Consider the following 13,140-nt stretch of genomic DNA (forward strand, 5'->3'; position numbering starts at 1 on the left):
TGTTCTGAAATTACTAATCCAAAGCGGAAGTATAAATTCTAAATATTTTCATTTATATTAACTTTGAAATGTAGAGATTTTAATCATTTTCATACTATACTTTTACATATACTCTTACAGTTTATACTATACCAACTCCAGAAATTATTTGAATTTCCATTGGAATAACGCTTTAAATATATGTAAAGGACAAAAGTATAAATTTCCAAAAGAAACTTAAATTTTTTACTTGAGTGGTTTATCTACGGAGGCGATGATATTTACATTTTCTTATGTAATTAAAATCTTTCTTGTTCCAAGATCTTTATTTTTCGGCCACTTACATTTTCAATTAAATATTTTGAAATATTCTAACTATAAAGTTAGTTTAATCAAAAACATAATCTTTTTTAAAAACAAAAAAATAAACAAACATTTATAAATGCAAAAAAATAGTTTAATCGAATAATTAAATGTAATAATACATTACAGTAAATTGATTATTCATAACTGATACAGAGCTAACAATATTTATAATTTTTCAAAATTGTAGATTTTTTTAAAAATGTTAAGAATTAGTTTCTCAATTTTCAGATTCCATTTTTAAGTTAGACAAATAATTGCTGTATCCTGAAATCATAAAAATTATTTCATTTTAGTGAAGTAATTAAAATCTTCTTATTTATATTTATTTATTGATTCCTAATTATCACCAAATCAAATAAAAATAAATTATTACAAATAAAATAAGATAAATAAATAATCATCAAATAAATTGAATTGTGTATTTAAATTATATGATTTTTATTAGTAAATTAATTAACGAAGGAACTGATTAAATTTATTTATTTGTCAAAAAATCTCAATGGACATTTTGAATTTAACTATTAAGTGAGTGTGAGATAAGTGCGTCTGCTACATATTTGGAAATGATAACATTTATAATTATTCATTAGAAGAAATTTCATCGAAGCGTAATGCTATTTTATTTATTTCATTTTTTCAAATATCTACGTTTGTAGTCCTGTTAAAAAGAGAGCTATTAAGTGTCGCTTGCCGTTGTCTGTAATGGCTCGCTTGTAAAAATTTGATGACAATTGATACATGGTCAAAGACTGATTTTTTTATGCAATTAATTTCAATTAAACGATTAAATACGCTTACTATTTTCTATATTTTAATATTTTAACACTTAAATATATGAAGTAATATTGTAAATAATTTATTTTAATGCCACTTCACACTTGTCTCATTATATATGTATACTGGAGTAAGTGTGTAAATCTTATTTATTAAGAATATCATGACTTGGATTATTTGAGAATTCATCGTTTATTTTTTGTCTAATGACATAACCAATAAAACTTGTCAATAAATCAGCTAAATATGAACTTTGAATAAACTTTGAATGACGTTAAAAAATCTGTAACTTTTAAATTAATTGTATAATTTATTTTTTATTTATTTATGTTATATCATGTCACTTTGTAGAATAGCTCACTTCCTTAAATAACTAAACAAATATTTAATAACATTGTTTAATTTTCAGAATTATTGGGGCAAGTGTGACACTATTTTTTTAATTTTAATAAGCATTAGAAAGTTGAATTTTAATTTATTTGATTATTTTATTATAGATCCTGCTGATATTCCGGTAGATATTACATTATATTGATAATTATTTATAAGAATTTAATTGAAATGTATAAATGAAAAACTTGTTAAAGTTAAAGTTTTTGTTAATAAAATAATATTGAAATAAAAACAACAATAACCTGTCTTTTAATTAGTGACATCTTTCTGAAGTGTATTGATTAGTCTGTAATATTTACACTGTATTTGTATTACTAACAAATCATTATAAGTATCTCTTCATTTAAATGTTATTAAAATCTTTAATTAAGGGTTGAAAACATGTTTTCAATATATTAAGTACTTAATGTATTCTATTGGTTTTGTTATTTTAATTCGATGAAATTAATGTAATAATTTTGTAAAATGTAAAATTTTTAGTAGAGATGATCAAGTATATTAATTGTAAAGCGATGTTTTTGAAAATTAATGAACGTTTTGTCTTACCCGGTGAAAAATTATATGGTTTGTAGTTGTCTTCAAAGTAGTCACTCAAGTAGTCTAATGGTAGACTTCTTTTTCCCCACGAACCTATAAAAAATCACATAATTTTAATTTAATTATATTTATTTACTAATTTTCAAGAGAGAGGTGATAATATTTTAGACTTAAATATCAACATATTGTCAATTTTACCATTTAAAAAAACTTTTTTCCTTTTTTTAATAGACAGTTCAAGGGGAAAACATGCGCTTCTAGTGCTCTCACTCTGGACTTGTCACTAAATTATATATTAAATCTGCTGAATTATTAACTAGGAAATAATAGTTCAAGGAAGTAAAGATATCTCTATTTGTATCTTATAAATAATTGAATTTTTATTAATTGAGAAGTATAATTGTAAGTGTTCAATTAATACAATTATATTTTAAATATTTTTTAATGATACAAATATTTAAATATTGTTCATCAGTTTTACTTAGAAAAACATTTTTTTAGCGAATGTAAGTTAAATTTGTAGACCTAAGGTCTTAATACTGTTAAATTAAATAATTAATAAATAAATTATTTAATATCGTAATAATTACAATTTGTGTTTAATTTATACAAATGGATCGAACGAGTATAGGAAAACTAATCAATAAGGATTGTTGATCTAATTATAAATCGTATTTAAAATTGTTAATACCCGAATTTCAATTAGTCAAGACCCTCAATGGAATATTTATTTGCAATGTAAATTTATAGGGTATAGTGATAAAATCCCTTCAATCCATTTCTGTTGATTTAAATGATTTCATCATGTTCATTTAATAGTAATAACTGGAAGGATTATTATTTAAGCTATGTTATTCACGTTTACTGAAATGCGCAGGGCCATATATTTTAGAGTTATCCGGAGTTAATTAGTGTGTTAATAAATACTCTGGTATTTTTCCTCTTTTTAAATTTGAAACATACCACTTACAAACAAAAGTATATAGGAGTATATGTCTTAGGACGGTCTACAAGTAAAGAAATTCTGTTCATTAAGTTTTGCATTATGTACAATTTATTAAGTCAAATTCCATCCACAAATTCACAATATATATATTTTTTGGTACACAAATCTCCATAAACCATTATAAAAAATGTACCAAAACATTTATCCTAAGAAAGAAATCGCGAGAAATTACTAATAACATCAATCATTCAACACTCTCCGCAACTTCAATGAGTATTTTTCTACTTTTATATATGAATGTAATAGTCTGATCTAATAGTACGAAAGTCTATCTCTATGAATCACTCTATCAATTAGAAGCCAAAATTGAATGTATCCTTGGCGTCAAGAGCGATTGCTTAACACAGGTCCATTTTTCGTGTTGATCATCAGCTGATCCATTATCAATGTTCATTACTGTCTTAATAGCATCGACTGTCAAACAATCACACCGGAAATTGTATATCACTTTGTTCACAGCTTCTATCCAAAAAATCGCATAGCCTTTCCAAAATGAGTCTTTCAAAGAACACATCAACTACGATTAGCAGTGTTAAAGCTCAAAGGATCTACTGCCTTAATTTTATGAATTAATACTAACTGAGATATCTTTTATCTAACCAGCAAAACCTCATTCTTTAAGCGTTAATTATAGATACTTAGTAAGATAAATGTCCTTATTATCACTAAATATGTAAAATGTAGCGAATATATTTATCTGTTGGTATGCCCACAGATACACAAGCTAACTTTTCCACCGTGATTTTTATTTTGAGATCTTGGAGGCTCAGAGAATTATGAGTGTCATTAATTGCATATTATGATATCCTAGGCAATATCTAAAAAGGTTTCCTTGCTAAAGTTGTTTTTTGTCCAGCAAATGGGGATGATTATTTCTTTAATTTTTTGAGAATCACTCTATTTAAAAAGCTTAAGAATCACTAACAAAAGTTTCCTTTTAGAGCTTCCTCAAAACGTGCATACATCTCTATGTAACTGTTATGTTTTAATTCATAACTATTTTTCTCATAGGGTTGACATAAAATTACTACTGTTATAATTATAACTACAATGGTACAGTTAGGCTTTTGTTCTGAGAAGGTGTGCATAAGAAAAGCTTTTTCTCTAGTACCTTAAATAAAAAAAAAATAGCATCTTCACACTGTAATCATTTTGGCTCGGTTTTTATTTTTTATTTTATGGATACTTAATGCATAATAATGACATGAATCTAAAAATACATTTTCAATTCATACTAAACCTTATTAAAATCAATTTATCAACTTTTTAATCTAACCGTATAATTTAAAAAAATTATATGCTTTTGTTAAAATAACTAATTTTCTTAAGTATTGGTATTAGTTGGATACCGGTTAATAATTTTAAATAAAAAAAATGTTTTATTGAATTAAAAAAGAAAAAAAGTGAACGACTATTTGATTTCTTTTATGCATTTTAATAAACTTTTACTTGAAAAATTTTATTAATTAATAACTTAAATAAATTTTTACTTTATAAAATATATAGCACTTAAATGTTATAATATAATTTATTCATTTTTTAAATTAAATGCTTTTTAAAAATCTTATCTCAAAACATCTAAATTTTTTTGTTGTAAAAATAAATGTTCAACCTTTATAATTTAGTGTAGCTCTTAGATTTTATTTTTATGTCTAAGATATTTCTTTATTGTACAAAAATGGTTGATTAGATTACTTTTAATCCTTTGAGGATAAGAAAAATAATTTTAAAAAGTAAATAACGTTAAGGTAAGACATCAAACGAATTAAAGTTTTTCCAATCCATATTATTTCTAATTACTCTTGTTTCGTAGTTTTCCTCACACAAACACATAATTAGTATGAACAGCGGGAAATCCATTAATCTATTTGTTTGAAAGTTTTATAAGAATAATAAGTTTAGAGTATTATAATTATTTATTGATAATGTTTGTTGAATACACATTTTTAACTTTCTTTAACTATTATTTTTAATCAAATTTGATAACATGTTAAAAGTTATGTATGAATATATACTATACTTTTGCACATACGTAGTATAATTTTAACAAAGTATCAAAAATTCGTACTCAAATATAATATTTTAATCACTATTAATAAGTAATGGGAAAGTTCTTCTTAAAAGAGAACTGAATTCAATTTCCTTAATTAAAATATGAACTAATTCAAATTTAAATTCATCACAGTAAACTTTTCTTTTAAAATTAATGACATAACTAAAATAATGAAAAAACATTTTCTAAAATCAAATATATAATTTTGCTTCAAACTCGTGGTTTAAAAAATTCATTTATAAAGAAATGCATTCATATTCTATTTCGTATTTTTCAAAAATAATGTATTCGTCTTTACTCATACTAAAATAAAATGCACTCATGATTGTATTTCTTAATTATTTTTTTATAAAAACGATATTGAGATTAAAAAGAATTAGCGTATTTTGGGGCTCCAAATATCTAGGAAATCTATACATGATAAATAAAAAAAAATATATGCAGAGAATGAATTAAAAAAAAGTATGTAAGCTTAAAATGTACGTAATACACATACCTTTATATAGCAATAAATGTTTAAAAAAAATTTTAGTTTAATTTTTATTTTATGAATAATGAAAAGTTTTAGAAATCATCTCATAGGTTTTTCGGGGGATGAAAATAATGTATAATATAGATAATAATATATAATTTTTATAAAAATTGAAAATGATTTATTTTTATAATTATTCGAGGAATGCATTTTTGCATTTTATTTTAATTTACATTCTTATATAAAATTAATTAATTAGGTGTGAGTGGTCGCCTTTGCGCTGATATGACAGAAATATATTCATATATAATACCATTTAAAATTTATTTCTTAAAAAAATATGTATATAATATATTATAATTATATCTAATATACCAGTACGAAATTAAATTATGTATAATGTACATGATTTTAGCTTCGATGCGAAGCTGAGAAGGTATTGGTTTTACTATGATGTGTTTTTTTTTGTGTCTGTTACCACTTTTTCTCAGCTCTCACCGAACGGATTTCTTTCAACGATACGTCAAAAGATCACAAATCGTATCTAGTCGAAGACATTACCCTTAAAAATTGAAAAAAATTCCCTCGTTCCCCGTAAAAGGGGGAAACTTCCAAAAAAATTACAAATTTAAAAATCGCTAATTTTCGAAATTTTTTCAATTTTTTTTACTAAAAACTGCCGTAACTTTTTCAAAAATGAACATATCAATATAATTTTTTTTTATATAGATGCTTGATGTCTTTACCTATCATTTGGTATATTTTTTTTGTAAATTTGACCTTTTTTCTGCCCACAGGGGGGGATTTAAAATGACAACTTTTTCACAAAAAATTAACTTTTTCAACTTAACTTTTGAAAATGTTCCGGAAGGTCTGACACTTTTATATATATCTTAAATTAAAGCTTATGTAATATACTTTAATTTGAAAAAAAAAAATTTGACCTCTGGACTTGTCTTCGTGGTGAAAGTTGACATCAAAGTTAATAAAAAATTACGATTTTTGTAAAATAATTTTTTTTTATATTTTTAACTTAATAATGCTCTAACTTTTTCAAAAATGAACATATTAATATAATTTTTTTTTATATAGATGCTTGATGTCTTTAATTATCATTTGGTATATTTTTTTTGTAAATCTGACACTTAACCTGCCCACAGGGGGGGATTTAAAATGACAACTTTTTCACAAAAAATTTACTTTTTCAACATAACTTTTGAAAATGTTCCGGAAGGTCTGACACTTTTATATATATCTTAAATTAAAGCTAATGTAATATACTTTAATTTGAAAAAAAAAAATTTGACCTCTGGACTTGTCTTCACGGCGAAAATGGCTACCGAATGCTATTTTCGTGTGAAAATTCTCGATTTTATTATTTATATTATATTTAACTTTATAATGCTATAACTTATTGAAAAGTGTATGGATCCACACAATTTTTTTATGAGAAATAATATTTTTTAATAAACCCTTTTTCATTCGACATACTTTGTCTTAATAGAGATATTAATAAGGAATCAGCAGATCATGAAGCTTTTGGAATAAAACACCAATTTTTTTAAAATTAAACACTATCTAAAGATTTGCATCGAAGCGTTTATTTTTGATAGTGATTTTAATCACTGTCAGATATCATTATACTTGATCCAACTATACCACGGCACCACTATGCCCCGACCCCCCTGTGCTGGGTTTTTTTGATAGAAAATCACTTAAGTATAGTGATACTAAAATACTGTACTAAATTTACTAAATTAAAATATAGTAAATAAAAAGAATTTCTTTTAGTTAAGTTGTTTAGGATTTAATCTATTAATTATACTAAATATTTTTTATTTACATTTAATATTTTTAAATTTAACTGTATGTGTTACTTTCTACATTTTTTCAAGAGAGTAAAGCTTAAAATTAAAAATTTCAATAATGTCTTTTACCAATTTATATTTTTCAAATATAAAAACAAATCTGCCCGCTAAAATTTAGATTCGGATTCATAATTTGTTGTATCATAACAGATAATACCCTCTTCTAATCAAAATCTATTTTATCTTTATAGAAAACTAATCTTTATTTTATAGAAACCCACTTTTGTAACTTATCATCTTATGAATATGATCCACAGAAGTATAACCATCAAAAATATTATTCAGCAAAATGTTCTAAAAAAATCAAGGTCAAAATATAAAAAGATTCCAAATTGATATTTTTATTGTTATATGGGTGTAGTGTGCTAAAATGGCTCGCTTAGTCGCTGCATAAGCGCTGATGCTCAGCTGAGCTGTTTGTTGTGGATTCCCGGATGGGTGAACATACAAGAGTTTTAACAGTACGCACTCCTTACCACCATATGGACTTATCAGCTATAATGAGTTTGTATCAGGATGACAGCCGGTGTAAAATTATATGAAATCTTTAAAGCAAAGCTCATCTCAAATAATTGTAATAGAAGCTATACAAGATAATCGGTTTATTATAAACCACTTGATTCCTCTCAAAATAAATAAAATATTATAAAAAAAATGTTAGTTTTAGCTTCGATGCGAAGCTGTTGGTTTTACTAAGATGTTTTTTTTTTTATTTATTTATTATTTTTTTTTGTGTCTGTTACCACTTTTTCTCAGCTCTCACCGAACCGATTTCTTGCAATGATACGTCAAAAGATCACAAATCGTATCTAGTCGAAGACATTACCCTCAAAAATTGAAAAAAATTCCCTCGTTCCCCGTAAATGGAGGAAACCTCTAAAAAAATTACAAATTTAAAAATTGCTAATTTTCGAAATTTTTTCAATTTTTTTTACTTAAAATTGCTATAACTTTTTTAAAAATAACCAAATTAATATAATTTTTTTTTTATATAAATGCATGATATCATTACCCTTTATTTGGTATATTTTTTTTTTATATTTGACCCTTTACCTGCAGGGGGGATTTAAAATGACAACTTTTTCACAAAAAATTAATTTTTTCAACTTGACTTTTGAAAATGTTCCGGAAAGTCTGACACTTATATATATATATTAAATTAAAGCTAATGTAATATACTTTATCATGAAAAAAAAAAAAATTTCGGACTTTATTTTATCTTCATGTTTATATTTTTAACTTTATAATTCTATGACATATTGAAAAGTGTATCGATCAACATAATTTTTTTATGAGAAATAATATTTTTTAATAATCCCTTTTTCATTCGACATATTTTATTTTAATCAGCATATTAATAAGAAACTAGCAGATCATGTAGCTTTTGTAATAATCCACCAATTTTTTAAAATTAAACACTATCTAAAGATTTGCATCGAAGCGTTTTTTTTTTATAGTGATTTTAATCAATGTCAGATATCATTATACTTGATCCATCTATACACGTCACCACTGTGCCTCGACCCCCCTGTGTTGGGTTTTTTTTAGTTACTTATATTTATGATTTATTAGCTATTAATTATTTTTTAGGATTATCCCATATAAGTATAGGGGTGTCAACTTTATTTTTTTAAATGGTAACATACATATTTAACTAGCTTATAAAGTAGAAAATAATCTTATTAAGAAAATGATTGGTTGACAACAATTTTTGGACCAGGACTTTAGATATTGTTCTCATTTTTATACATAAGTGGAACGAAAAGTACGGCCGGGAAATGACTAGTGATGAAAATAGCAACACCTACTCTTCATTTCTTGTCATTACTTTAAATTATTAATAACTTCTGAAATATTGGTCCAAAAAATGTTATTGACCAGTCATTATTTAAATTAGATTAAGTCTTTTATTTCATAAGTCAATATGCAATATATGTAACTAAAGGAAATAAAAAATAAATTCAAATAGTAGAAGCCAAACAAATGTACTTTGTAATGAATAGAACAAAAATTTTCATATTCTTATAAAAAAAGAATTAAGTTTATGTTCAAGTTTATATTAACGAGTTTACGTGAACGTGTTTTTTCTCTTTATTGTTATTTATTAATGTTCTCCTTACATTGTACGTGTAAAAACTTTTTGTATATTTATGTAAAAATTCAGATATTTTTTTTTAAGAGTGTATATAACCGATGTATCTTAGGTTAGTTTTTGTATTTAAAAATCAAAACATAAGTATAATATAAAAAAATTGGCTTACCGTCTTACCTCTAAAGCTTGTCCAGTCAGCGGCCCGTTTACCCCAAGATCCTTGTAAATTATCCCAAGACCGTTTGTCTGCTACATTATCACCATCGTGCTTTTCTAAATATTCATCATATTGAGACCATGGAACATTAAACTAGAAAATAAAATGCGTTTCATTGAAATTTTTAACTAAGTATTTAATTAAAATGTTGATAGTCCGTATTTTAATTTAACATATAATTTTGTATTTGTATTTTGATAAAGTGATAATTTTAGATATAACTGTTATTATTTGAAAAAAAACAATTAACAGTTTTTTAGTATGTAAAGATAATTGCATTTGAAAATACCTGATCGCTGTATCTCTTCCCCCAACCGGTCGACTGCATATCCTTCCAGCTGCGTTTTCCCCATCCTCCGTGTAGCTTTTGCCAACCTTGCCGTTTTCCCCACGATGAACGTAGATTTTGCCAGTCTTGACTCCTTTTGCCCCATGTGCTTTTTAAGTTTTGCCAACCTCGTTTGCCCCAGCCCACCGTTTGTAAATCTCTCCATGCTCTTTTTTCCTCTTGATCTTCGTCAAAAGATCTTGAATAGTCTGAATTATCCTAAGGGTAAATTGTACTTATATTTAAGAATTACAAATAATGTTTTATAATAATATAATGATGTGACTCACATACTGCTTTTATCTATTTATGATGAACTTGTATAGATATTTCTAATTTAAAGGTTATGCTAGTGTCAGGGATGTATTTCTAGGGCGACTCAATGTTTTTTTCTACTACTGAGGTGTATTTTAAACTTTTTTTAGCTTCGATGCGAAGCTGAGAAGGTATTAATTTTACTATGATGTATTTTTTTCTTTTTTTTGTGTCTGTTCCACTTTTTCTCAGCTCTCACCGAACCGATTTCTTTCATGATACGTCAAAAGATCATAAATCGTATCTAGTCGAAGACATTACCCTCAAAAATTGAAAAATTTTCCCTCGTTCCCCGTAAATGGGGGAAACCTCCAAAAAATTACAAATTTAAAAACCACTAATTTTCGAACTTTTTTCAATTTTTTTACTTAAAACTGCCATAACTTTTTAAAAAATGAACATAACAATATAATTTTTTCTTTTATAGATGCTTGATGTCTTTACCTATCATTTGGTATATTTTTTTTATAAATTTAACCCTTTACCAGCCCACAGAGGGGATTCAAAATGACAATTTTTTCACAAAAAAGTAAATTTTTCAACTTAACTTTTGAAAGTGTTCCGGAAATACTGACATTTTTATATATATCTTATATTAAAACATATGTAATATACTTTAATATTAAAAAAAAAAATTTCGGACTTTATTTTGTCTTCAAGGTGAAAATAGTTACCAAATGCTATTTTTGTGTGAAAATTCACGATTTTATATGTTATATTTTTAACTTTATAATGCTATAACTTATTGAAAAGTGTATGGATCAACACAATTTTTTTATGAGAAATAATATTTTTTAATAATCCTTTTTTTATTCAGGATATTAATAAGGAAATAGCAGATCATGTAGCTTTTGGAATAAACCACCACTTTTTTAAAATTAAACACTATCTAAAGATTTGCATCGAAGCGTTTTTTTTTATAGTGATTTTAATCACTGTCAGATATCATCTATACTTGTTCCAACTATGCCACATCCATACTGTTGCCTTGACCCCACTGTGCTGAGTTTTTTTTATTAAGAATATTTTAGTTTATTTTCAAAACTCTAAGGATGAAATATGAAATTACTTTTAAACTTTAACATAAAAATTAAAAGATGATAATATTATTTCAAATAATGAAAACTTTAACGTATTCAGAAAGGTTAGACCGACTGAGGCACGTGCCCCGATCGAACAGATAAGAATTTTTCTGCATAAGGCACCCTCTTGCTTATAACTAAAATGTATATTAACTTAAAAAGTGTTATTACAAAACTGGTAATCGACACAGTTTTAGATCAAAGTTTTATTTTAAAAAAATTAATAATTTAGTAAACAAATAATAAAGATTGCCTTTTAACTTTCGAAAGTTACTCTAAATTTTTTCCTTATTTCTAAGAAAAGAGATGTGATTAACTTAAATATAATAAGATTAAAAATTAAAAAGCATAAGGGTGTGCTTAAAAATATTTTTATTCCCCCCAAATTGAATCAATATTTTTAATGATATATATATACTGTCATTTATAGAGAAAGACCAAAAAAGAGATGAAGGGATGTTATTAAATGCGATATGAGGACGTTTGGTGTGAGTGTAATTGATGGGGGAGATCGTGTCAATTTAAGTTTAGGATAAAGGTGACCGACCCCATGTAATTAGAATTAAGGCGTGGAAAAGGAAGAATGAGACTGTCATTAATTTTGTTTATAAATATATATATTGATTATAACTGTATAATCTTCCCACAACAGTACTCTGTAAAAAGGACGAGCCTAAAAAACTCTCGGACCCTAGTTAAATGAGGATGAAGCCAAAATGGCACCTACTTGACGTCTAAGGTATGTAGGGAGTATCAAAATCTATACCCTGAAGTATCCTTAAACTTTTAGTCCCCCATTAATGGAGTTTGTCGTAAGGTTAACAATGCTACTTTAAAAAAGACAGTGTTATGAATCAACGAAATTGCCTTGGATGAAATATATGTAGATAAAGAACAAATTGATGAGAAACCTAGAATATAAGATTATTGTATATTGCCGGACATTCAACGTTAGCGAATTTTAGTCTTCTATCAATTACTAGCTAGAAATCCAAAAAAAGAAAAACGGGACACATTATGTAATTTAATATCGAATAATAGAATCAAAATCTATGTGAAGACTTTAATGCTGAAATAGGTCAAGAACTAGTCTTCTAACTGGCGATATGAAGTCATAGCTCTAATATTACAATAACTTTATTTTTATAAGACTAATAAACTTTACTGTAGCACGAGATAAGGTGATAAGTATCACGATTTACCCACATAAAAGTATACTCAAACAAATATAGTTACTACTAGATGAGAAAACTAGATCAGATAGACTACGTAAACTATTCTTTGAAAAATAAAATGAGATAAAAAATGGATTTAAACGTCGATCAACGATAATAAAATATAAAGATAGATCTTTTACAAATTATAACAAATAAGTAACAAGACAATTCAAATTGTGTTTTTTCAAAAATATGCTAAATATACCAATATAAATAGTAACGGAAAATAACAATATTAACATAAAGCAGTATTAAAAGAGATTAAAGTACCGGTAAAGCTTCTAAATGAAGAAAAAGCACCCTAAAAGGATTCAATAGTATCTAAACTTTTAAAGAAAGTAGGAAATCATACAATAATAAACTCAAAACAGTTGATAAATAAAATGACACACTATGTCTAATAGGATTGTACTTAAAACAAAAAATGTATGATTTTTACGT

General features: G+C 25.5%; 1 protein-coding gene across 2 annotated transcripts in view; it reads right to left on the reverse strand.

Annotated features, from left to right (window-relative positions):
- Positions 1 to 452: 452 nt before the first annotated feature.
- LOC126903208 (prothoracicostatic peptide) overlaps positions 453 to 13,140 on the reverse strand; it is a 28,158-nt gene continuing 15,470 nt past the window's right edge. The window contains exons 3-6 of one of the 2 annotated variants that reach the window (XM_050681278.1): positions 10,047 to 10,304; positions 9,718 to 9,850; positions 2,059 to 2,142; positions 453 to 609 (exon numbers count right to left, since the gene is read on the reverse strand). In XM_050681278.1, coding sequence (XP_050537235.1) covers positions 563 to 609; positions 2,059 to 2,142; positions 9,718 to 9,850; positions 10,047 to 10,304 — 522 coding nt within the window. In that variant the 3' untranslated portion in view covers positions 453 to 562. Of the gene's footprint in view, positions 610 to 2,058; positions 2,143 to 9,709; positions 9,851 to 10,046; positions 10,305 to 13,140 lie in introns of both variants that reach the window. The other variant, XR_007703444.1, reaches the window with a different exon arrangement.

This window comes from Daktulosphaira vitifoliae, unplaced genomic scaffold (genome assembly GCF_025091365.1).
Source record: "Daktulosphaira vitifoliae isolate Bord-2020 unplaced genomic scaffold, ASM2509136v1 Scaffold_3, whole genome shotgun sequence".
Lineage (NCBI taxonomy): Eukaryota > Metazoa > Arthropoda > Insecta > Hemiptera > Phylloxeridae > Daktulosphaira > Daktulosphaira vitifoliae.